This window comes from Pleurodeles waltl, chromosome 9, assembly GCF_031143425.1.
Source record: "Pleurodeles waltl isolate 20211129_DDA chromosome 9, aPleWal1.hap1.20221129, whole genome shotgun sequence".
NCBI lineage: Eukaryota > Metazoa > Chordata > Amphibia > Caudata > Salamandridae > Pleurodeles > Pleurodeles waltl.
Window position 1 is genome coordinate 1,179,557,672 of NC_090448.1, and position 25,928 is coordinate 1,179,583,599.

At 50.2% G+C, this 25,928-nt stretch overlaps 1 protein-coding gene across 1 annotated transcript in view; it reads right to left on the reverse strand.

The window, feature by feature from the left end:
• SNX6 (sorting nexin 6) overlaps window positions 1–25,928 on the reverse strand; it is a 206,696-nt gene that overhangs the window by 69,832 nt on the left and 110,936 nt on the right. Inside the window, exon 12 of the mRNA XM_069209106.1 lies at window positions 3,650–3,809. Coding sequence (XP_069065207.1) covers window positions 3,650–3,809 — 160 coding nt within the window. The remainder of the gene's footprint in view (window positions 1–3,649; window positions 3,810–25,928) is intronic.

Below are 25,928 nucleotides of genomic sequence, written 5' to 3' on the forward strand. Positions count from 1 at the left end.
CTCTGTATGTGCTATTTCAAAGTAAGGAATAGCATGCACAGAGTCCAAGGGTTCCCCTTAGAGGTAAGATAGTGGCAAAAAGAGATAATACCAATGCTCTATTTTGTGGTAGTGTGGTCGAGCAGTAGGCTTATCCAAGGAGTAGTGTTAAGCATTTGTTGTACATACACACAGGCAATAAATGAGGAACACACACTCAGAGACAAATCCAGCCAATAGGTTTTGTTATAGAAAAATATATTTTCTTAGTTTATTTTAAGAACCACAGGTTCAAATTCTACATGTAATATCTCATTTGAAAGGTATTGCAGGTAAGTACTTTAGGAACTTTGAATCATTACATTAGCATGTATACTTTTTACATAAAACACAATAAGCTGTTTTAAAAGTGGACACAGTGCAATTTTCACAGTTCCTGGGGGAGGTAAGTTTTTGTCAGGTAAGTAAATCACTTACAAGTCTCAGGTTTGGGTCCAAGGTAGCCCACCGTTGGGGGTTCAGAGCAACCCCAAAGTTACCACACCAGCAGCTCAGGGCCGGTCAGGTGCAGAGGTCAAAGAGGTGCCCAAAACACATAGGCTTCAATGGAGAGAAGGGAGTGCCCCGGTTCCAGTCTGCCAGCAGGTAAGTACCCGCGTCTTCGGAGGGCAGACCAGGGGGGTTTTGTAGGGCACCGGGGGGGACACAAGTTCACACAAAAAGTACACCCTCAGCGGCACTGGGGCGTCCGGGTGCAGTGTAGAAACAAGCGTCGGGTTTTCAATGTAAATCAATGAGAGACCAAGGGATCTCTTCAGCGTTGCAGGCAGGCAAGGGGGGGGGGGGGGGCTCCTCGGGGTAGCGATCACCTGGGCAAGGGAGAGGGCCTCCTGGGGGTCACTCCTGCACAGGAGTTCCGTTCCTTTAGGTGCTGGGGGCTGCGGGTGCAGGGTCTTTTCCAGCCGTCGGGAAATGGAGTTCAGGCAGTCGCGGTCAGGGGGAGCCTCGGGATTCCCTCTGCAGGCGTCGCTGTGGGGACTCAGGGGGGACAACTTTGGTTACTCACGGTCTCGGAGTCGCCGGAGGGTCCTCCCTGAGGTGTTGGTTCTCCACCAGTCGAGTCGGGGTCGCCGGGTGCAGTGTTGCAAGTCTCACGCTTCTTGCGGGGAGTTGCAGGGGTCTTTAAATCTGCTCCTTGAAACAAAGTTGCAGTTCTTTTGGAGCAGTGCCGCTGTCCTCGGGAGTTTCGTGTCTTTCTTGAAGCAGGACAGTCCTCAGAGGATTCAGAGGTCGCTGGTCCCTTGGAAAGCGTCGCTGGAGCAGGTTTCTTTGGAAGGCAGGAGACAGGCCGGTAAGTCTGGGGCCAAAGCAGTTGGTGTCTTCTGTTCTTCCTCTGCAGGGGTTTTTCAGCTCAGCAGTCCTCTTCTTCTTGTAGTTTCAGGAATCTAAAGTTTTAGGTTCAGGGAAGCCCTTAAATACTAAATTTAAGGGCGTGTTTAGGTCTGGGGGGTTAGTAGCCAATGGCTACTAGCCCTGAGGGTGGGTACACCCTCTTTGTGCCTCCTCCCAAGGGGAGGGGGTCACATCCCTAATCCTATTGGGGAATCCTCCATCTGCAAGATGGAGGATTTCTAAAAGTTAGAGTCACTTCAGCTCAGGACACCTTAGGGGCTGTCCTGACTGGCCAGTGACTCCTCCTTGTTATTCTCATCATTTTCTCCGGCCTTGCCGCCAAAAGTGGGGGCCGTGGCCAGAGGGGGCAGGCAACTCCACTAGCTGGAGTGTCCTGCGGTGCTGGCACAAAGGGGTGAGCCTTTGAGGCTCACCGCCAGGTGTGACAGCTCCTGCCTGGGGGAGGTGTTAGCATCTCCACCCAGTGCAGGCTTTGTTACTGGCCTCAGAGGGACAAAGGCACTCTCCCCATGGGGCCAGCAACATGTCTCGGTTGTGGCAGGCTGCTGGAACCAGTCAGCCTACACAGATAGTCGGTTAGGGTTTCAGGGGGCACCTCTAAGGTGCCCTCTGGGGTGTATTTTACAATAAAATGTACACTGGCATCAGTGTGCATTTATTGTGCTGAGAAGTTTGATACCAAACTTCCCAGTTTTCAGTGTAGCCATTATGGTGCTGTGGAGTTCGTGTAAAACAGACTCCCAGACCATATACTCTTATGGCTACCCTGCACTTACAATGTCTAATGTATTGCTTAGACACTGTAGGGGCACAGTGCTCATGCACTGGTGCCCTCACCTATGGTATAGTGCACCCTGCCTTAGGGCTGTAAGGCCTACTAGAGGGGTGACTTATCTACACCTGCATAGGCAGTGAGAGGCTGGCATGGCACCCTGAGGGGAGTGCCATGTCGACTTACTCGTTTTGTTCTCACCAGCACACACAAGCTGGCAAGCAGTGTGTCTGTGCTGAGTGAGGGGTCTCCAGGGTGGCATAAGACATGCTGCAGCCCTTAGAGACCTTCCTTGGCATCAGGGCCCTTGGTACCAGGGGTACCATTTACAAGGGACTTATCTGGATGCCAGGGTGTGCCAATTGTGGATACAAAAGTACAGGTTAGGGAAAGAACACTGGTGCTGGGGCCTGGTTAGCAGGCCTCAGCACACTTTCAATTCAAAACATAGCATCAGCAAAGGCAAAAAGTCAGGGGGTAACCATGCCAAGGAGGCATTTCCTTACACACTCTGACAGACTACAACTTTAACCTTCCTGTTCTTTTGTTCTCGTCTAGCCTCTGGGTAGGCTACGGTGAGAACCATGATCAGAACCAGCCAATTTCAAAGTTTCTTTTAAGTGTGTACAATCATGTTTTTTAATGTAATGAGTTTCAGGGTATTTCTCTGGTTTACATTATACTCCTTTATGCATGCACTTCTCTTGTTTATATCCTTAATAATAATGTTATTTTTATTGTCTGTGAAATTTTCACTTGGGAGCTGTCTTTGGTCCATGGCAAAACCATTATTCACTACCTAAAAGTGGGAGCTTTGGTTCTCAAATCTGAAATCACACTTTTAGGGTGGATAAAGGGTATTTTACACCCATCGATGGTGTGTTTTCATCTTCTCCTGGATTAAAGAGTTCCTCAACTTACCTCCAATACCTCGTGAAAATATGTCCTATAGAACAGGATTTGCCAATTAGAATTGCCAATTTAACAGCCACTTAATGGCATCCGAAGTGAAAAACCTCATTCCTCTTCCACCAATAAGAGGCCTTTGTAATGGTTTCAAAATAGTAATGTTAACTTTTGAATCACAAAATAATTTCCTTTTGAATTTTTAGCCCTAATCGAATTGCATCGAGAATTGTAATTTTAACCTCCTCATAGTATATCTCCTCTAGAAATTCAAATTAATCAGAACTACAGAAGTGCCATCCCCCCTGCGACTAATTTATATGTATTAAAAACGAAAAAAGATCACACACAACAGAAATAGAAAGGGGCTCAACCAATCCCACACAGCAGCAGTCGCTCACTCTCCATTTGGCTTTTCCATTATGGATACACCATTGTCTTACACCAATAGGGCGTTCATGGTTTGACACAACTGGGCAAACAGAAGGCACTAAAATGGAAATTAGCGAGCCCAACCCACACACAGCCTCTTACTCCAGACCTTTCATCGTGTACTAACACAACAGCTGGAATGCCCACCTTGCTTTGCAGATTCAGAGATCTTCTCAAACTTTTGGCAGCACACCTGCTGATTGGTCTCTGCTTGGAGGACATCTTTGTTCTTGGACCTCGCCTTGTCCAAAGCCTTGTTGGCATTTTCGTAGTCCACCAACGACCTACACCTTCGGTACAGGAGATCCTGCAATGGGAGAGAGGAAGAGGAGAGTGAGAAAAGCAGCTCAAAATCGCATCTGGTTCAACAGCGACCTGTAGTACAACACGGGGCCTGCCCAAGAAATACTCCATAAAGATCAATGCCGCGCAGACAGGACACAACCTTTCAAGTAACAAGAGTGGGAAGTGGCCCTTAATCAAGAGGTGGCACGGAATAACTAGAAAACTTACAACAACATTTTTAAACCTTTTCATTATTTCAGCTTCCTGATCGGAGATGAAATGCTATTTTAGCAGCCTGCATTCCTGTTGCAGACTCTCAGTGCCACATGCCGGTAGAGGCTGCTTCCCCAATTTAAGTGTGGCTGGCACAGCTCGGCGCGCCGTTGTCTTTTGATGTGGCCACACTGTCTCCTCTGTCCACCGTTCTCTACAAACATTTGGCGATGATTTGAGACTGACATAACTGACTGTACAGTTGAGAGAACGTAGGCACAGAATACAGTGTTAAGAAACCAGCATCGAACAAATGAAGGATATGTGGAATGCTCCTCAGGACGGCACAACTGATGCCATTGCTTGTGGCTGGCTCTTGCACAGACCAAAGCAATTCACAATACACATGCTTGCGCATAAGGAGAGTCAGCAAACAGCAAAATAAGAACTGCATGCATGCAGACTGAGTCAGAAGATACTTTACAAGAGCCTGTGCACTTTACAGTTAGACCACTCAACAAACCCAAGTATGTCACAAAGCACACACTGGTCCAAGTCCAGTGCAGGGCTGAGATAAGAACTGCATGCATGTAGACTGAGTCAGAAGATACTTTACTAGAGCCTGTGCACTTTACAGTTAGACCAGTTGTAGGAGGCTGGACTGGCTTGTAGTGAGTACCAAGGGGTACTTGCACCTTGCACCAGGCCCAGTTATCCCTTATTAGTGTATAGGGTGTCTAGCAGCTTAGGCTGATAGATAATGGTAGCTTAGCAGAGCAGCTTAGGCTGAACTAGGAGACGTGTGAAGCTACTACAGTACCACTTAGTGTCATATGCACAATATCATAAGAAAACACAATACACAGTTATACTAAAAATAAAGGTACTTTATTTTTATGACAATATGCCAAAGTATCTTAGAGTGTACCCTCAGTGAGAGGATAGGAAATATACACAAGATATATATACACAATAGCAAAAATATGCAGTATAGTCTTAGGAAACAGTGCAAACAATGTATAGTTACAATAGGATGCAATGGGGAAACATAGGGATAGGGGCAACACAAACCATATACTCCAAAAGTGGAATGTGAACCACGAATGGACCCCAAACCTATGTGACCTTGTAGAGGGTCGCTGGGACTATCAGAAAATAGTGAGAGTTAGAAAAATAACCCTCCCCAAGACCCTGAAAAGTGAGTGCAAAGTGCACCAAAGTTCCCCTAAGGACAAAATAGTTGTGTTAGAGGGAGAATGCAAGGAAAACACAAATCAGCAATGCAACAACGATGGATTCCTGTCTGAAGGTACCTGTGGAACAAGGGGACCAAGTCCAAAAGTCACAAGCAGCTCGGAGATGGGCAGATGCCCAAGAAATGCCAGCGGTTGGTGCAAAGAAGCTCTTACTAGGCTGAAGAACTGTGAATACTGCAGGAACGACAAGGGCTAGAGACTTCCCCTTTGGAGGATGGATCCCCCACGCCTTGGAGAGTCGTGCAGAAGTGTTTTCCCGCCGGATGGACGCCAACAAGCCTTGCTACACGCAAATCGTGCGTTTGGCGTTTTTGGACGCTGCTGGGGCCCAGGAGGGACCAGGAGGTCGCAAATTGGACCTGCAGAGAGAGGGGACGTCGAGCACGACAAAGAGCCCTCACTGAAGCAGGTAGCACCCGGAGAAGTGCCAGAAACAGGCACTACGAGGATGCGTGAAACGGTGCTCGCCGAAGTTGCACAAAGGAGTCCCACGTCGCCGGAGACCAACTTAGAAAGTCGTGCAATGCAGGTTAGAGTGCCGTGGACCCAGGCTTGGCTGTGCACGAAGGATTTCCGCCGGAAGTGCACAGGGGCCGGAGTAGCTTGCAAAGTCGCGGTTCCCAGCAATGCAGCCCAGCGAGGTGAGGCAAGGACTTACCTCCACCAAACTCGGGCTGAAGAGTCACTGGACTGTGGGAGTCACTTGGACGGTGTCGCTGGATTCGAGGGACCTCGCTCGTCGTGCTGAGAGGAGACCCAAGGGACCGGAGATGCAGCTTTTTGGTGCCTGCGGTTGCAGGGGGAAGATTCCGTCGACCCACGGGAGATTTCTTCGGAGCTTCTGGTGCAGAGAGGAGGCAGACTACCCCCACAGCATGCACAAGCAGGAAAACAGTCGAGAAGGCGGCAGGATCAGCGTTACAGAGTTGCAGTAGTCGTCTTTGCTACTATGTTGCAGGTTTGCAGGCTTCCAGCGCGGTCAGCGGTCGATTCCTTATCAGAAGGTGAAGAGGGAGATGCAGAGGAACTCGGCTGAGCTCATGCATTCGTTATCTCAAGTTTCCCCAGAGACAGAGACCCTAAATAGCCAGAAAAGAGAGTTTGGCTACCTAGGAGAGAGGAAAGGCTACTAACACCTGAAGGAGCCTATCACAAGGAGTCTCTGACGTCACCTGGTGGCACTGGCCACTCAGAGCAGTCCAGTGTGCCAGCAGCACCTCTGTTTCCAAGATGGCAGAGGTCTGGAGCACCCTGGAGGAGCTCTGGACACCTCCCAGGGGAGGTGCAGGTCAGGGGAGTGGTCACTCCCCTTTCCTTTGTCCAGTTTCGCGCCAGAGCAGGGGCTAAGGGGTCCCTGAACCGGTGTAGACTGGCTTATGCAGAATTGGGCACCTCTGTGCCTAACAAAGCATTTCCAGAGGCTGGGGGAGGCTACTCCTCCCCTGCCTTCACACCATTTTCCAAAGGGAGAGGGTGTCACACCCTCTCTCAGAGGAAGTTCTTTGTTCTGCCATCCTGGGCCAGGCCTGGCTGGACCCCAGGAGGGCAGCTGCCTGTCTGAGGGGTTGGCAGCAGCAGCAGCTGCAGTGAAACCCCAGGAAGGGCAGTCTGGCAGTACCAGGGTCTGTGCTACAGACCACTGGGATCATGGAATTGTACCAACAATGCCAGGATGGCATAGAGGGGGCAATTCCATGATCATAGACATGTTACATGGCCATATTCGGAGTTACCATGGTGAAGCTACATATAGGTAGTGACCTATATGTAGTGCACGCGTGTAATGGTGTCCCCGCACTCACAAAGTTCAGTGAATTGGCTCTGAACAATGTGGGGGCACCTTGGCTAGTGCCAGGGTGCCCTCACACTAAGTACCTTTGCACCTAACCTTTACCAGGTAAAGGTTAGACATATAGGTGACTTATAAGTTACTTAAGTGCAGTGTAAAATGGCTGTGAAATAACGTGGACGTTATTTCACTCAGGCTGCAGTGGCAGGCCTGTGTTAGAATTGTCAGAGCTCCCTATGGGTGGCAAAAGAAATGCTGCAGCCCATAGGGATCTCCTGGAACCCCAATACCCTGGGTACCTCAGTACCATATACTAGGGAATTATAAGGGTGTTCCAGTAAGCCAATGTAAATTGGTAAAAATGGTCACTAGCCTGTCAGTGACAATTTGGAAAGAAATGAGAGAGCATAACCACTGAGGTTCTGGTTAGCAGAGCCTCAGTGAGACAGTTAGGCACCACACAGGGAACATACACATGCACACCTATGAGCACTGGGGCCCTGTGTGACAGGGTCCCAGTGACACATACATATAGGCCACAAACCTATGAGCACTGGGGTCCTGACCAGCAGGATCCCAGTGACACATAACAACCATACTGAAAACATGGTGTTTTCACTATGAGCACTGAGGCCTGGCTATCAGGATCCCAGTGAGACAGTGAAAACAGTGACAAACACCCTGACATACACTCACAAACAGGCCAAAAGTGGGGGTAACAAGGCTAGAAAGAGGCTACCTTCTCACACAACCCCCCCCCAAACGAAGGACAATAAGGCTAACCTTGGCCAGTTGAGACTTTATTGTCTAAGTGGTGATAAGTAGAGAGTAGCTCTGCAATAGACTGGTTACTCCCTTTATCATCCACTATATGGTTACTTCCCTGTGGGGATGTAAACCACCCTGTTTGAAGTTTTTTAGCTAAGCAACAATGTGAAGATGTACTTTCAGAGTTTCTATCAGTAAGTTTTAGTTTAGAGCAGTGGGAATTGTCCACTGAACCTATTTGTAGTGATGGAAATGCCAGACAGGGATGCTGTCTCAGAAAAGCCATAGCTGGGCAAAAACTTTGTCCATCTGGCTGGAAGAGAGAACAGGGATGCTGTTTCTCTTGAGTTGGAGCAGGGCAGGGATGCTGTCCTATGAGCTCCACACTAGGGCAGGGATGCTGTCCTAAGTGTTGTGAGGTAGTGCAGGGTTTCTGCACTAAAGTTTCTCTGGAAGGGTTGGAGGGATGCTCCATGTTAACTAAAATGGTGCTGTTTTTCTCACCAATGTTAGTTATCCCACAGAGAGGTACTTCCACCTCAGGGAGTCCAGCTTTGCCAGCTGATGATTCCCTTAGAACAGGTGCCACCCCAGGAGAGGTTTCTCCCACCACAGGAATAGTATCCTGAATGGTAGGGTGGTTAGGGGATACTGTGATACCCTTTTTACCTGTTGATGGAGAGGGATCCTGAGTTTTCAGGCCTTCTCTCCTTTGCTTTTTCATTTCACTTGAAATGAGAGGGAACAATTCCTCAGGGATGCCCAGCATGGCTGCATGGGCATAAAACTCTACATCAGCCCAACCTGAGGCCTCTAGGTCATTACCTAAGAGACAGTCTACAGGTAAGCTAGGTGATACCACCACCTGCTTAGGGCCAGTAACTCCACCCCAACTAAACTGAATTATAGCTAAGGGAAGAAACTTAGTGGAGTTATGGACATCAATAATCTTATACTGTTGTCCAATGATGTGTTGTTCAGGAGGCACTAGGTTTTCAGTCACCAAAGTGAAACTGGCACCTGTGTCCCTGTAGGCCAAGGCCTCAACACCATTTATTGAAACTGTCTGCCTGTACTTATCCATTGTAAGGGGACAAGCAGCCAGTGTGGCAAGGCCAATGCCACTAGGTGTGACAGAAACTGTCTTGGGACTGATTACATCAGTTTCCACTATGGACCCATAAGTGAACCCAACTACACCCTTTGCTTGACTGTTGCCAGCAGTCCCACCACTAGTACCACTACTGCTAGGGGCACTAGAGCTTGATGTATTAGTGGTGGTAGGCTCAGGGGGTTTACCTGGACAGGACTTATCCCCTGGCCTATGGCCTCTGTTTTTACACACAAAGCACCAAGGCTTTTTAATGTGTGCAGGTTGGGAAGAAGAGGAAGAATTTGTTTTATCCCCACCCTCTGAAGAGTGTTTAAGATTTGAAGTGGGATCTTTGGTTTTACCCTTATCCCCATGCTTATCTTGAGATTTTTCACCATCTTTCTTCTTATTGCCATCTTTGTCACCCCCTGTATGAACTTTTCTGTTCACCCTTGTTCTGACCCATTTGTCTGCCTTCTTTCCCAATTCTTGGGGAGAGGTCAGATCAGAGTCTACCAGGTACTGGTGCAACAAATCAGACACACAATTATTAAGTATATGCTCTCTCAGGATTGTGTTATACAGGCTTTCATAATCAGTAACTTTACTGCCATGTAACCACCCCTCCAAGGCCTTCACTGAATGGTCAATGAAATCAACCCAGTCTTGTGAAGACTCCTTTTTGGTCTCTCTGAACTTTATCCTGTACTGTTCAGTGGTTAAGCCATAACCATCCAGGAGTGCATTCTTAAGAACTGTAAAATTATTGGCATCATTTTCTTTCACAGTAAGGAGCCTATCCCTACCTTTTCCACTAAATGATAGCCATAGGATAGCAGCCCACTGCTTTTGAGGGACATCCTGTACAGCACAGGCCCTCTCAAGTGCAGCAAACCACTTGTTAATGTCATCCCCCTCCTTATAAGGGGGAACTATCTTGTGCAGATTCCTGGAATCATGCTCTTTTGCAGGATGACTATGGGGAATACTTCTGCTGCCACCATGGGTATCTAAACCCAACTTCTGTCTTTCCCTCTCTATTTCTAAAGACTGTCTATCCAAATCCAGCTGTTGCTTCTTGAGCTTCAGTCTGGTTTGTTCCTCTCTCAATCTATTGAGCTCCCTTTCTAACAATCTGTCATCAGGGTGGGTGGGAGGGACATTTCTAGATACAGAGGTATGATGGGAATGAACAGAAGGAGACCTGTCCCTTACAGAGGGCACCCTAACAGCTTGGCTACCAGCATAATGTGAGATCACATCATCAGTATGGTGTGATTCAACCTCTGTACCAACTATGCTAGACTGTCTAGTAATGGGCAGGCTGAGAAGTTTCTTTCCTGAACCTTTTCCTGGGGGAGTCCCTGGATCAGATTGAGAACCATTAGCTACTTTTTCTACAGATTGGGCACTTATGGCCTTATCCTGTACTCTAAGCATATTAATTAACAGTTCTAAGGAAGGATTCTTCCCTACACTCAAACCTCTCTCTATGCAGAGACTCCTAGCTCCTTTCCAGCTAAGGTGATCATATGCAAGTTTGGACAGTTCAACTTTTTTTCCTGTGCCAGACATTTTTTAGAGAGAGTTAAAGTGATAGCAAAAGAGAAAAAAGTTTTCAGAACTTTTTGGAAAGACAGAAAAAAACTTTTTAAACTTTTAAGAACTTTTTTGAAAGTTTAGAAGTACTTTTCAGCACTTAGAAAAGAGTGAAAAGAGGAAATTCAAAACGTTTTTTACTATGTGTATATACACTGACCTTGTTTTGTATTTTTTTCTCTTATGAAAAGTACAATGACAAGAGTGGTAAGTAGTCTCAAGCACTTATCCCACCACTGCACAACCAATGTAGGAGGCTGGACTGGCTTGTAGTGAGTACCAAGGGGTACTTGCACCTTGCACCAGGCCCAGTTATCCCTTATTAGTGTATAGGGTGTCTAGCAGCTTAGGCTGATAGATAATGGTAGCTTAGCAGAGCAGCTTAGGCTGAACTAGGAGACGTGTGAAGCTACTACAGTACCACTTAGTGTCATATGCACAATATCATAAGAAAACACAATACACAGTTATACTAAAAATAAAGGTACTTTATTTTTATGACAATATGCCAAAGTATCTTAGAGTGTACCCTCAGTGAGAGGATAGGAAATATACACAAGATATATATACACAATAGCAAAAATATGCAGTATAGTCTTAGGAAACAGTGCAAACAATGTATAGTTACAATAGGATGCAATGGGGAAACATAGGGATAGGGGCAACACAAACCATATACTCCAAAAGTGGAATGTGAACCACGAATGGACCCCAAACCTATGTGACCTTGTAGAGGGTCGCTGGGACTATCAGAAAATAGTGAGAGTTAGAAAAATAACCCTCCCCAAGACCCTGAAAAGTGAGTGCAAAGTGCACCAAAGTTCCCCTAAGGACAAAATAGTTGTGTTAGAGGGAGAATGCAAGGAAAACACAAATCAGCAATGCAACAACGATGGATTCCTGTCTGAAGGTACCTGTGGAACAAGGGGACCAAGTCCAAAAGTCACAAGCAGCTCGGAGATGGGCAGATGCCCAAGAAATGCCAGCGGTTGGTGCAAAGAAGCTCTTACTAGGCTGAAGAACTGTGAATACTGCAGGAACGACAAGGGCTAGAGACTTCCCCTTTGGAGGATGGATCCCCCACGCCTTGGAGAGTCGTGCAGAAGTGTTTTCCCGCCGGATGGACGCCAACAAGCCTTGCTACACGCAAATCGTGCGTTTGGCGTTTTTGGACGCTGCTGGGGCCCAGGAGGGACCAGGAGGTCGCAAATTGGACCTTCAGAGAGAGGGGACGTCGAGCACGACAAAGAGCCCTCACTGAAGCAGGTAGCACCCGGAGAAGTGCCAGAAACAGGCACTACGAGGATGCGTGAAACGGTGCTCGCCGAAGTTGCACAAAGGAGTCCCACGTCGCCGGAGACCAACTTAGAAAGTCGTGCAATGCAGGTTAGAGTGCCGTGGACCCAGGCTTGGCTGTGCACGAAGGATTTCCGCCGGAAGTGCACAGGGGCCGGAGTAGCTTGCAAAGTCGCGGTTCCCAGCAATGCAGCCCAGCGAGGTGAGGCAAGGACTTACCTCCACCAAACTCGGGCTGAAGAGTCACTGGACTGTGGGAGTCACTTGGACGGTGTCGCTGGATTCGAGGGACCTCGCTCGTCGTGCTGAGAGGAGACCCAAGGGACCGGAGATGCAGCTTTTTGGTGCCTGCGGTTGCAGGGGGAAGATTCCGTCGACCCACGGGAGATTTCTTCGGAGCTTCTGGTGCAGAGAGGAGGCAGACTACCCCCACAGCATGCACAAGCAGGAAAACAGTCGAGAAGGCGGCAGGATCAGCGTTACAGAGTTGCAGTAGTCGTCTTTGCTACTATGTTGCAGGTTTGCAGGCTTCCAGCGCGGTCAGCGGTCGATTCCTTATCAGAAGGTGAAGAGGGAGATGCAGAGGAACTCGGCTGAGCTCATGCATTCGTTATCTCAAGTTTCCCCAGAGACAGAGACCCTAAATAGCCAGAAAAGAGGGTTTGGCTACCTAGGAGAGAGGAAAGGCTACTAACACCTGAAGGAGCCTATCACAAGGAGTCTCTGACGTCACCTGGTGGCACTGGCCACTCAGAGCAGTCCAGTGTGCCAGCAGCACCTCTGTTTCCAAGATGGCAGAGGTCTGGAGCACCCTGGAGGAGCTCTGGACACCTCCCAGGGGAGGTGCAGGTCAGGGGAGTGGTCACTCCCCTTTCCTTTGTCCAGTTTCGCGCCAGAGCAGGGGCTAAGGGGTCCCTGAACCGGTGTAGACTGGCTTATGCAGAATTGGGCACCTCTGTGCCCAACAAAGCATTTCCAGAGGCTGGGGGAGGCTACTCCTCCCCTGCCTTCACACCATTTTCCAAAGGGAGAGGGTGTCACACCCTCTCTCAGAGGAAGTTCTTTGTTCTGCCATCCTGGGCCAGGCCTGGCTGGACCCCAGGAGGGCAGCTGCCTGTCTGAGGGGTTGGCAGCAGCAGCAGCTGCAGTGAAACCCCAGGAAGGGCAGTCTGGCAGTACCAGGGTCTGTGCTACAGACCACTGGGATCATGGAATTGTACCAACAATGCCAGGATGGCATAGAGGGGGCAATTCCATGATCATAGACATGTTACATGGCCATATTCGGAGTTACCATGGTGAAGCTACATATAGGTAGTGACCTATATGTAGTGCACGCGTGTAATGGTGTCCCCGCACTCACAAAGTTCAGTGAATTGGCTCTGAACAATGTGGGGGCACCTTGGCTAGTGCCAGGGTGCCCTCACACTAAGTACCTTTGCACCTAACCTTTACCAGGTAAAGGTTAGACATATAGGTGACTTATAAGTTACTTAAGTGCAGTGTAAAATGGCTGTGAAATAACGTGGACGTTATTTCACTCAGGCTGCAGTGGCAGGCCTGTGTAAGAATTGTCAGAGCTCCCTATGGGTGGCAAAAGAAATGCTGCAGCCCATAGGGATCTCCTGGAACCCCAATACCCTGGGTACCTCAGTACCATATACTAGGGAATTATAAGGGTGTTCCAGTAAGCCAATGTAAATTGGTAAAAATGGTCACTAGCCTGTCAGTGACAATTTGGAAAGAAATGAGAGAGCATAACCACTGAGGTTCTGGTTAGCAGAGCCTCAGTGAGACAGTTAGGCACCACACAGGGAACATACACATGCACACCTATGAGCACTGGGGCCCTGTGTGACAGGGTCCCAGTGACACATACATATAGGCCACAAACCTATGAGCACTGGGGTCCTGACCAGCAGGATCCCAGTGACACATAACAACCATACTGAAAACATGGTGTTTTCACTATGAGCACTGAGGCCTGGCTATCAGGATCCCAGTGAGACAGTGAAAACAGTGACAAACACCCTGACATACACTCACAAACAGGCCAAAAGTGGGGGTAACAAGGCTAGAAAGAGGCTACCTTCTCACACCAGTCAACAAACCCAAGCTTCTTATTCATGTTGATTTCACATTATCTGCTGTCTTTATGGACACTTTAGTTACTTACGCCCTCAACTGTTCCACTCTATACCACCCCACTTTATGCCCCTATATACAATGGCACTCCACTCTACACCCCTCCACTAACTCTTATCTATGCTGGAAGCAGCCACACTGCTGTACAACATGGCTAAAAGACACTGGCAAAGGCAATATCTCTCACATAGGCAAGACCTTTTGGCTTTACTAATGCTTGTTAAAGACTGCTGCTCGTTGTCACTGTTCTAGTATACATCACCGCTGGTGTCACGCACCCATATTGCACACTGGCAGACTACTGCTGGTGGCACTATGCCTTATTCACAGCCTCTGGTGGTGCTGCTGTCCCTTCATACACGTTGCAGCTGGCGGGACTGTCCTTTAGTACACAGTGCTGCTGGCAGCGATATCCCCCGTTACACAAGGCCTCCGGTGGCCCGGTCTCTAGCTACAGACAGGGTGAGGAAGCTCTGTCCCTTGCTAAACAAGGCAGCTAGAGGCATGGTCCTGGATTACACCCTACTACCAGTGAGAGGGTCCCCTATTACACCCCACTGCCGGGGGCACAGTCCCGTATTACACCCCACTGCCGGGGGCACAGTCCCGTATTACACCCCACTGCCGGGGGCACAGTCCCGTATTACACCCCACTGCCGGGGGCACAGTCCCGTATTACACCCCACTGCCGGGGGCACAGTCCCGTATTACACCCCACAGCCGGGGGCACAGTCCCGTATTACACCCCACAGCCGGGGGCACAGTCCCGTATTACACCCCACAGCCGGGGGCACAGTCCCGTATTACACCCCACTGCCGGGGGCACAGTCCCGTATTACACCCCACTGCCGGGGGCACAGTCCCGTATTACACCCCACTGCCGGGGGCACAGTCCCGTATTACACCCCACTGCCGGGGGCACAGTCCCGTATTACACCCCACTGCCGGGGGCACAGTCCCGTATTACACCCCACTGCCGGGGGCACAGTCCCGTATTACACCCCACAGCCGGGGGCACAGTCCCGTATTACACCCCACAGCCGGGGGCACAGTCCCGTATTACACCCCACAGCCGGGGGCACAGTCCCGTATTACACCCCACAGCCGGGGGCACAGTCCCCTATTACACCCCACAGCCGGGGGCACAGTCCCGTATTACACCCCACTGCCGGGGGCACAGTCCCGTATTACACCCCACTGCCGGGGGCAGTCCCGTATTACACCCCACAGCCGGGGGCACAGTCCCGTATTACACCCCACAGCCGGGGGCACAGTCCCGTATTACACCCCACAGCCGGTGGCACAGTCCCGTATTACACCCCACAGCCGGTGGCACAGTCCCGTATTACACCCCACAGCCGGTGGCACAGTCCCGTATTACACCCCACAGCCGGTGGCACAGTCCCGTATTACACCCCACAGCTGGGGGCACAGTCCCGTATTACACCCCACAGCTGGGGGCACAGTTCCGTATTACACCCCACAGCCGGTGGCACAGTCCCGTATTACACCCCACAGCCGGGGGCACAGTCCCGTATTACACCCCACTGCCGGGGGCACAGTCCCGTATTACACCCCACTGCCGGGGGCACAGTCCCGTATTACACCCCACTGCCGGGGGCACAGTCCCGTATTACACCCCACTGCCGGGGGCACAGTCCCGTATTACACCCCACTGCCGGGGGCACAGTCCCGTATTACACCCCACTGCCGGGGGCACAGTCCCGTATTACACCCCACTGCCGGGGGCACAGTCCCGTATTACACCCCACAGCCGGGGGCACAGTCCCGTATTACACCCCACAGCCGGGGGCACAGTCCCCTATTACACCCCACAGCCGGGGGCACAGTCCCGTATTACACCCCACTGCCGGGGGCACAGTCCCCTATTACACCCCACAGCCGGGGGCACGGTCCCGTATTACACCCCACTGCCGGGGGCACAGTCCCGTATTACACCCCACTGCCGGGGGCACAGTCCCGTATTACACCCCACTGCCGGGGGCACAGTCCCGTATTACACCCCACTGCCGGGGGCACAGTCCCGTATTACACCCCACAGCCGGGGGCACAGTCCCGTATTACACCCCACAGCCGGGGGCACAGTCCCGTATTACACCCCACAGCCGGTGGCACAGTCCCGTATTACACCCCACAGCCGGTGGCACAGTCCCGTATTACACCCCACAGCCGGTGGCACAGTCCCGTATTACACCCCACAGCCGGGGGCACAGTCCCGTATTACACCCCACAGCTGGGGGCACAGTCCCGTATTACACCCCACAGCTGGGGGCACAGTTCCGTATTACACCCCACAGCTGGTGGCACAGTCCCGTATTACACCCCACAGCCGGGGGCACAGTCCCGTATTACACCCCACTGCCGGGGGCACAGTCCTGTATTACACCCCACTGCCGGGGGCACAGTCCCGTATTACACCCCACTGCCGGGGGCACAGTCCCGTATTACACCCCACTGCCGGGGGCAGTCCCGTATTACACCCCACTGCCGGGGGCACAGTCCCGTATTACACCCCACTGCCGGGGGCACAGTCCCGTATTACACCCCACTGCCGGGGGCACAGTCCCGTATTACACCCCACTGCCGGGGGCACAGTCCCGTATTACACCCCACAGCCGGGGGCACAGTCCCCTATTACACCCCACAGCTGGGGGCACAGTCCCGTATTACACCCCACTGCCGGGGGCACAGTCCCGTATTACACCCCACTGCCGGGGGCACAGTCCCGTATTACACCCCACTGCCGGGGGCACAGTCCCGTATTACACCCCACAGCCGGGGGCACAGTCCCGTATTACACCCCACAGCCGGGGGCACAGTCCCGTATTACACCCCACAGCCGGTGGCACAGTCCCGTATTACACCCCACAGCCGGTGGCACAGTCCCGTATTACACCCCACAGCCGGTGGCACAGTCCCGTATTACACCCCACAGCCGGTGGCACAGTCCCGTATTACACCCCACAGCCGGTGGCACAGTCCCGTATTACACCCCACAGCCGGTGGCACAGTCCCGTATTACACCCCACAGCTGGTGGCACAGTCCCGTATTACACCCCACAGCTGGGGGCACAGTCCCGTATTACACCCCACAGCTGGGGGCACAGTTCCGTATTACACCCCACAGCTGGTGGCACAGTCCCGTATTACACCCCACTGCCGGGGGCACAGTCCCGTATTACACCCCACTGCCGGGGGCACAGTCCCGTATTACACCCCACTGCCGGGGGCACAGTCCCGTATTACACCCCACTGCCGGGGGCACAGTCCCGTATTACACCCCACTGCCGGGGGCACAGTCCCGTATTACACCCCACTGCCGGGGGCACAGTCCCGTATTACACCCCACAGCTGGTGGCACAGTCCCGTATTACACCCCACAGCTGGTGGCACAGTCCCGTATTACACCCCACAGCTGGTGGCACAGTCCCATATTCCACCCCACAGCTGGTGGCACGGTCGGGTATTACACCCCACAGCTGGTGGCACGGTCGGGTATTACACCCCACAGCTGGTGGCACGGTCGGGTATTACACCCCACAGCTGGTGGCACAGTCCCGTCCTACACCCCACAGCTGGTGGCACCGTCCCTTATTACACATTACATTATTCTGTCAGCTACGGAAGGAGTACAGTTCTTCCGAATATCTTTGATTTGAGGCGCTACAAAAGTATACATTATCATTTTGCCATCCAGTTTAACATAATGCCAGGTTACTTGGGGCATCCTGAATAACAGACTCGCATGAGGAGAACACGGGATCAGGTAGGCGGCCTACTTTAAGCAGAGGATCTGAGCTCATTAATATAAAGTTGAAAGCTTCCATCTGTAATTTGAATTGGTTCCTTGGCCCATTTGATTGGCTAACCATAGGTTTAAAATCACCCAGAACTGGTACTGCCTTGTTTTTAAAAGCCATGATTTCACTTTATATACTATTTTAAAGAAGAGGGGGAGGTGATATATTAGTAAAAAAGCAAAAAAGTAATTTCAAGTGTGAACGATAAACTATCACTAGGATCAGAAGGGACAAGTTCAGTGGCGATCAATCATGGTGTTTGAGCGACGAACACTACCACGTCAAATCAAATCATTAACATTTATAAAGCGCGCTACTCACCCGTGCGGGTCTCAAGGCGCTAGGGGAAAAGGGGGGAGGGTTACTGCTGCTCGAATAGCCAGGTTTTTAGGAGTCTCCAGAAAGCGGAGTGGTCCTGAGGCTGGTGGGGAGGGAGTTCCAGGTCTTGGCCGCCAGGAAGGAAAAAGATCTCCCACCCGCCGTGGAGCGGTGGATGCGAGGGTGTAGGAGGCTGGACTGGCTTGTAGTGAGTACCAAGGGGTACTTGCACCTTGCACCAGGCCCAGTTATCCCTTATTAGTGTATAGGGTGTCTAGCAGCATAGGCTGATAGATAATGGTAGCTTAGCAGAGCAGCTTAGGCTGAACTAGGAGACGAGTGAAGCTCCTACAGTACCACTTAGTGTCATATGCACAATATCATAAGAAAACACAATTATACTAAAAATAAAGGTACTTTATTTTTATGACAATATGCCAAAGTATCTCAGAGTGTACCCTCAGTGAGAGGATAGGAAATATACACAAGATATATATACACAATACCAAAAATATGCAGTATAGTCTTCGAAAACAGTGCAAACAATGTATAGTTACAATAGGATGCAATGGGGACACATAGGGATAGGGGCAACACAAACCATACACTCCAAAAGTGGAATGTGAACCACGAATGGACCCCAAACCTATGTGACCTTGTAGAGGGTCGCTGGGACTATTAGAAAATAGTGAGGGTTAGAAAAATAGCCCACCCCAAGACCCTGAAAAGTGAGTGCAAAGTGCACTAAAGTTCCCCAAAGGACAAAGAAGTCATGATAGGGGAATACTGCAGGAAAGACAAACCAGCAATGCAACAACGATGGATTTCCAGTCGAGGGTACCTGTGGAACAAGGGGACCAAGTCCAAAAGTCACAAGCAAGTCGGAGATGGGCAGCTGTGGGTGCAAAGAAGCTTCTACTGGACATAAGAAGCTAAGGTTTCTGCAGGAACGACAAGGGCTAGAGACTTCCCCTTTGGAGGACGGATCCCTCACGCCGTGGAGAGTCGTGCAGAAGTGTTTTCCCGCCGAAAGACCGCCAACAAGCCTTGCTAGCTGCAAATCATGCGGTAAGCGTTTTTGGATGCTGCTGTGTCCTAGGAGGGACTAGGATGTCTCAAATTGCGTCAGGAGAGAGAGGGGACGTCGAGCAAGACAAGGAGCCCTCTCAGCAGCAGGTAGCACCCGGAGAAGTGCCAGAAGAACGAGTTACTTACCTTCGGTAACGACTTTTCTGGTGGATACATTAGCTACCTGTGGATTCCTCACCTAATGAATACTCCCATGGCGCCAGCATTCGACGGAAATCTTCTTCCTAGTCTCTGCACGTCGACGAGGACGTCACTCTAGCCCACGCGACGCCGTCTGACGTCATAGAGGCAATAAGAGGTCCTCGACGACGTGCCGACGTCAGTACCAACATTTTTTACGTGCATGAGAACAACCACCCAATGCAATGAAAGAGCAAGGCAACATCCCATAACCTTGTAAAATACACAATATTGCAATGAATAGCTGTAAATTTAATATAACGAACAAATATATGCAAATCATGTATGTACACAAAGATATATACATATATATATATATACAGATAATATACACAAGTATCCATATATACAACGTCTATTGCAACCTTGAAGACCAAGAGGAGCGCACTCAAGGATTACTTGGTAAGACCAGAAAGGCAACGGGGAGGCGGGTGGGACCGTGAGGAATCCACAGGTAGCTAATGTATCCACCAGAAAAGTCGTTACCGAAGGTAAGTAACTCGTTCTTCTGATGGATACAACTACCTGTGGATTCCTCACCTAATGAATAGAGTCCCAAAGCAGTACCACGCCCGGTGGCGGGTGCCTAAATGGTCAAACCAAGAAATCCTGCAGCACTGACCGTGCAAAATGGCCGTCCCTTCTGACCTCAGAGTCCAAACAGTAATTGTAGGAGGCTGGACTGGCTTGTAGTGAGTACCAAGGGGTACTTGCACCTTGCACCAGGCCCAGTTATCCCTTATTAGTGTATAGGGTGTCTAGCAGCTTAGGCTGATAGATAATGGTAGCTTAGCAGAGCAGCTTAGGCTGAACTAGGAGACGTGTGAAGCTACTACAGTACCACTTAGTGTCATATGCACAATATCATAAGAAAACACAATACACAGTTATACTAAAAATAAAGGTACTTTATTTTTATGACAATATGCCAAAGTATCTTAGAGTGTACCCTCAGTGAGAGGATAGGAAATATACACAAGATATATATACACAATAGCAAAAATATGCAGTATAGTCTTAGAAAACAGTGCAAACAATGTATAGTTACAATAGGATGCAATGGGGAAACATAGGGATAGGGGCAACACAAACCATATACTCCAGAAGTGGAATGCGAACCACGAATGGACCCCAAACCTATGTGACCTTGTAGAGGGTCGCTGGGACTATTGGAAAATAGTGAGAGTTAGAAAAATAACCCTCCCCAAGACCCTGAAAAGTGAGTGCAAAGTGCACCAAAGTTCCCCTAAGGACAAAATAGTCGTGTTAGAGGGAGAATGCAAGGAAAACACAAATCAGTAATGCAACAACGATGGATTCCTGTCTGAAGGTACCTGTGGAACAAGGGGACCAAGTCCAAAAGTCACAAGCAGCTCGGAGATGGGCAGATGCCCAAGAAATGCCAGCGGTTGGTGCAAAGAAGCTCTTACTAGGCTGAAGAACTGTGAATACTGCAGGAACGACAAGGGCTAGAGACTTCCCCTTTGGAGGATGGATCCCCCACGCCTTGGAGAGTCGTGCAGAAGTGTTTTCCCGCCGGATGGACGCCAACAAGCCTTGCTACACGCAAATCGTGCGTTTGGCGTTTTTGGACGCTGCTGGGGCCCAGGAGGGACCAGGAGGTCGCAAATTGGACCTGCAGAGAGAGGGGACGTCGAGCAAGACAAAGAGCCCTCACTGAAGCAGGTAGCACCCGGAGAAGTGCCAGAAACAGGCACTACGAGGATGCGTGAAACGGTGCTCGCCGAAGTTGCACAAAGGAGTCCCACGTCGCCGGAGACCAACTTAGAAAGTCGTGCAATGCAGGTTAGAGTGCCGTGGACCCAGGCTTGGCTGTGCACGAAGGATTTCCGCCGGAAGTGCACAGGGGCCGGAGAAGCTTGCAAAGTCGCGGTTCCCAGCAATGCAGCCCAGCGAGGTGAGGCAAGGACTTACCTCCACCAAACTTGGGCTGAAGAGTCACTGGACTGTGGGGGTCACTTGGACGGTGTCGCTGGATTCGAGGGACCTCGCTCGTCGTGCTGAGAGGAGACCCAAGGGACCGGAGATGCAGCTTTTTGGTGCCTGCGGTTGCAGGGGGAAGATTCCGTCGACCCACGGGAGATTTCTTCGGAGCTTCTGGTGCAGAGAGGAGGCAGACTACCCCCACAGCATGCACAAGCAGGAAAACAGTCGAGAAGGCGGCAGGATCAGCGTTACAGAGTTGCAGTAGTCGTCTTTGCTACTATGTTGCAGGTTTGCAGGCTTCCAGCGCGGTCAGCGGTCGATTCCTTATCAGAAGGTGAAGAGGGAGATGCAGAGGAACTCGGCTGAGCTCATGCATTCGTTATCTAACGTTTCCCCAGAGACAGAGACCCTAAATAGCCAGAAAAGAGGGTTTGGCTACCTAGGAGAGAGGAAAGGCTACTAACACCTGAAGGAGCCTATCACAAGGAGTCTCTGACGTCACCTGGTGGCACTGGCCACTCAGAGCAGTCCAGTGTGCCAGCAGCACCTCTGTTTCCAAGATGGCAGAGGTCTGGAGCACACTGGAGGAGCTCTGGACACCTCCCAGGGGAGGTGCAGGTCAGGGGAGTGGTCACTCCCCTTTCCTTTGTCCAGTTTCGCGCCAGAGCAGGGGCTAAGGGGTCCCTGAACCGGTGTAGACTGGCTTATGCAGAATTGGGCACCTCTGTGCCCAACAAAGCATTTCCAGAGGCTGGGGGAGGCTACTCCTCCCCTGCCTTCACACCATTTTCCAAAGGGAGAGGGTGTCACACCCTCTCTCAGAGGAAGTTCTTTGTTCTGCCATCCTGGGCCAGGCCTGGCTGGACCCCAGGAGGGCAGATGCCTGTCTGAGGGGTTGGCAGCAGCAGCAGCTGCAGAGAAACCCCAGGAAGGGCAGTCTGGCAGTACCAGGGTCTGTGCTACAGACCACTGGGATCATGGAATTGTACCAACAATGCCAGGATGGCATAGAGGGGGCAATTCCATGATCATAGACATGTTACATGACCATATTCGGAGTTACCATGGTGAAGCTACATATAGGTAGTGACCTATATGTAGTGCACGCGTGTAATGGTGTCCCCGCACTCACAAAGTTCAGTGAATTGGCTCTGAACAATGTGGGGGCACCTTGGCTAGTGTCAGGGTGCCCTCACACTAAGTAACTTTGCACCTAACCTTTACCAGGTAAAGGTTAGACATATAGGTGACTTATAAGTTACTTAAGTGCAGTGAAAAATGGCTGTGAAATAACGTGGACGTTATTTCACTCAGGCTGCAGTGGCAGGCCTGTGTAAGAATTGTCAGAGCTCCCTATGGGTGGCAAAAGAAATGCTGCAGCCCATAGGGATCTCCTGGAACCCCAATACCCTGGGTACCTCAGTACCATATACTAGGGGATTATAAGGGTGTTCCAGTAAGCCAATGTAAATTGGTAAAAATGGTCACTAGCCTGTCAGTGACAATTTGGAAAGAAATGAGAGAGCATAACCACTGAGGTTCTGATTAGCAGAGCCTCAGTGAGACAGTTAGTCACTACACAGGTAACACATACAGGCACACTTATGAGCACTGGGGCCCTGGGTTACCAGGGTCCCAGTGACACATACAACTAAAACAACATATATACAGTGAAAAATGGGGGTAACATGCCAGGCAAGATGGTACTTTCCTACACAACCCCCCCCCAAACGAAGGACAATAAGACTAGCCATTACCTGATGAGTCTTCATTGTCTAAGTGGAAATATCTGGAGAGTCCATCTGCATTGGAGTGGCTACTCCCAGGTCTATGTTCCACTGTATAGTCCATTCCCTGTAGGGATATGGACCACCTCAACAATTTAGGATTTTCACCTTTCATTTGTTTTAGCCAAAGTAGAGGTTTGTGGTCTGTCTGAACAATGAAGTGAGTGCCAAACAGGTATGGCCTCAACTTCTTCAGAGCCCAGACCACAGCAAAGGCCTCCCTCTCAATGGCAGACCAACGCTTTTCTCTAGGGGTCAACCTTCTACTAATAAAAGCAACAGGTTGATCCTGGCCCTCAGAATTAAGTTGTGATAGGACTGCCCCTACTCCTAATTCAGATGCATCAGTTTGGACATAGAATTTTTTAGAGTAACAAGGGCTTTTCAGGACAGGTGCAGAGCACATGGCCTGCTTCAGCTCCTCAAAAGCTTTCTGACAGTTTGCTGTCCATAATACCTTTTTAGGCATTTTCTTGGATGTGAGGTCATTAAGAGGGGCTGCAATGGAGCCATAGTTCTTAATGAACCTCCTGTAATACCCAGTGAGGCCTAGGAAGGCTCTCACCTGAGTCTGAGTGGTAGGGGGAATCCAATCAATAATAGTTTGGATTTTCCCCTGAAGTGGTGCAATCTGTTCCCCACCAACAAGGTGTCCCAGATAAACCACCTTACCCTGCCCTATCTGGCACTTTGAAGCCTTGATAGTGAGGCCTGCCTTTTGCAGGGCCTCCAAAACTTTCCAAAGGTGGACCAGGTGATCATCCCAGCTGGAGCTAAAGACAGCTATATCATCCAAATATGCTGCACTGAAAGCTTCCAGCCCTTGCAGGACTGTGTTCACCAACCTCTGAAAAGTGGCAGGTGCATTTTTCAAACCAAAAGGCATTACAGTAAACTGGTAATGTCCTCCAATGGTAGAAAATGCAGTCTTAGGTTTAGCATCTTCTGACATTTTGATCTGCCAATACCCTGCAGTCAAATCAAAAGTGCTTAGATACTTGGCAGATGCCAGTGTATCTATTAGCTCATCTGCCCTGGGTATAGGGTGAGCATCTGTTTTGGTTACCAAGTTGAGACCTCTATAGTCTACACAAAACCTCATTTCCTTCTTTCCATCTTTAGAATTGGGTTTTGGTACCAGTACCACAGGAGAAGCCCATGGACTGTCAGAGTGCTCAACCACTCCTAGTTCTAACATCTTCTGAACTTCTTGCTTTATGCAGTCCCTGACATGGTCAGGCTGCCTATAGATCTTACTTTTGACAGGTAAACTGTCTCCAGTATCTATAGTGTGCTCACACCAAGAAGTGGTGCCTGGCACAATGGAGAAGAGTTCTGAAAATTGTCCTAGGAGATTTATGCAATTATCTTTCTGCTCAGCAGTAAGACAATCAGCCAAAACTACCCCTTCCACAAGAGCATCTTGTTCTGTGGAAGAGAAGAGGTCAGGTAGAGGATCACTGTCTTCTTCCTGTCCCTCATCTGTTGCCATGAGCAGGGTGAGATCAGCCCTGTCATAGTAGGGTTTCAGGCGATTGACATGGAGCACCCTAAGGGGACTCCTGGCAGTGCCTAAGTCAACCAAGTAGGTGACTTCACCCTTCTTTTCAACAATTGTGTGTGGACCACTCCATTTATCTTGGAGTGCTCTTGGGGCCACAGGCTCCAAGACCCACACTTTCTGCCCTGGTTGGTACTGAACCAAAACAGCCTTCTGATCATGCCATTGCTTCTGGAGCTCTTGGCTGGCCTGAAGGTTTTTACTGGCCTTTTTCATGTACTCAGCCATCCTTGATCTGAGGCCAAGTACATAATCCACAATATCCTGCTTAGGAGCTTTCAAAGGTTGTTCCCAACCCTCCTTTACAAGTGTGAGTGGACCCCTAACAGGGTGTCCAAAAAGAAGTTCAAAGGGGCTGAAGCCCACTCCTTTCTGGGGTACCTCCCTGTAGGCAAAAAGGAGGCATGGTAGAAGGATATCCCATCTCCTGCGGAGTTTTTCAGGGAGTCCCATAATCATGCCTTTGAGAGTTTTATTAAATCTCTCCACCAGTCCATTTGTTTGTGGATGATAGGGTGTTGTGAACTTGTAAGTTACACCACACTCCTTCCACATGGCCTTTAAGTATGCAGACATGAAATTGCTTCCTCTGTCTGATACTACTTCCTTTGAGAAGCCCACCCTGGAAAATATTCCCAGGAGGGCCTTTGCCACTGCAGGAGCTGTAGTGGTCCTTAAAGGAATTGCTTCAGGATACCTTGTGGCATGGTCCACTACCACTAAGATAAACCTATTGCCTGAAGCAGTAGGAGGGTCAAGGGGGCCAACTATGTCAACCCCTACCCTTTCAAAGGGAACCCCAACCACAGGCAGTGGGATAAGGGGTGCCTTTGGAGTGCCACCTGTCTTGCCACTGGCTTGACAGGTTTCACAGGACTTACAAAAATCTTTTGTGTCCTCAGACATCCTAGGCCAATGAAACAGTGGTACCAATCTGTCCCAAGTTTTCATTTGACCCAGGTGCCCAGCTAAGGGAATGTCATGTGCCAGTGTTAGGAGGAACTTTCTGTACTCCTGAGGAATCACTAATCTCCTGGCAGCTCCAGGTTTAGGATCCCTTTGCTCAGTGTACAAGAGGTTGTCCTCCCAGTAAACTCTGTGTGAGTCACTGACATCCCCATTAGCCTGTTTGACAGCTTGCTGTCTGAGACCCTCTAATGTGGGACAGGTTTGCTGTGCCACACTCAGCTCCTCTCTGGCAGGCCCCCCTTCACCCAAAAGCTCAGCAGTGTCTGCTTCCAGCTCCTCTGGTGTAGGTTCTGCACAGGGAGGGAATTCT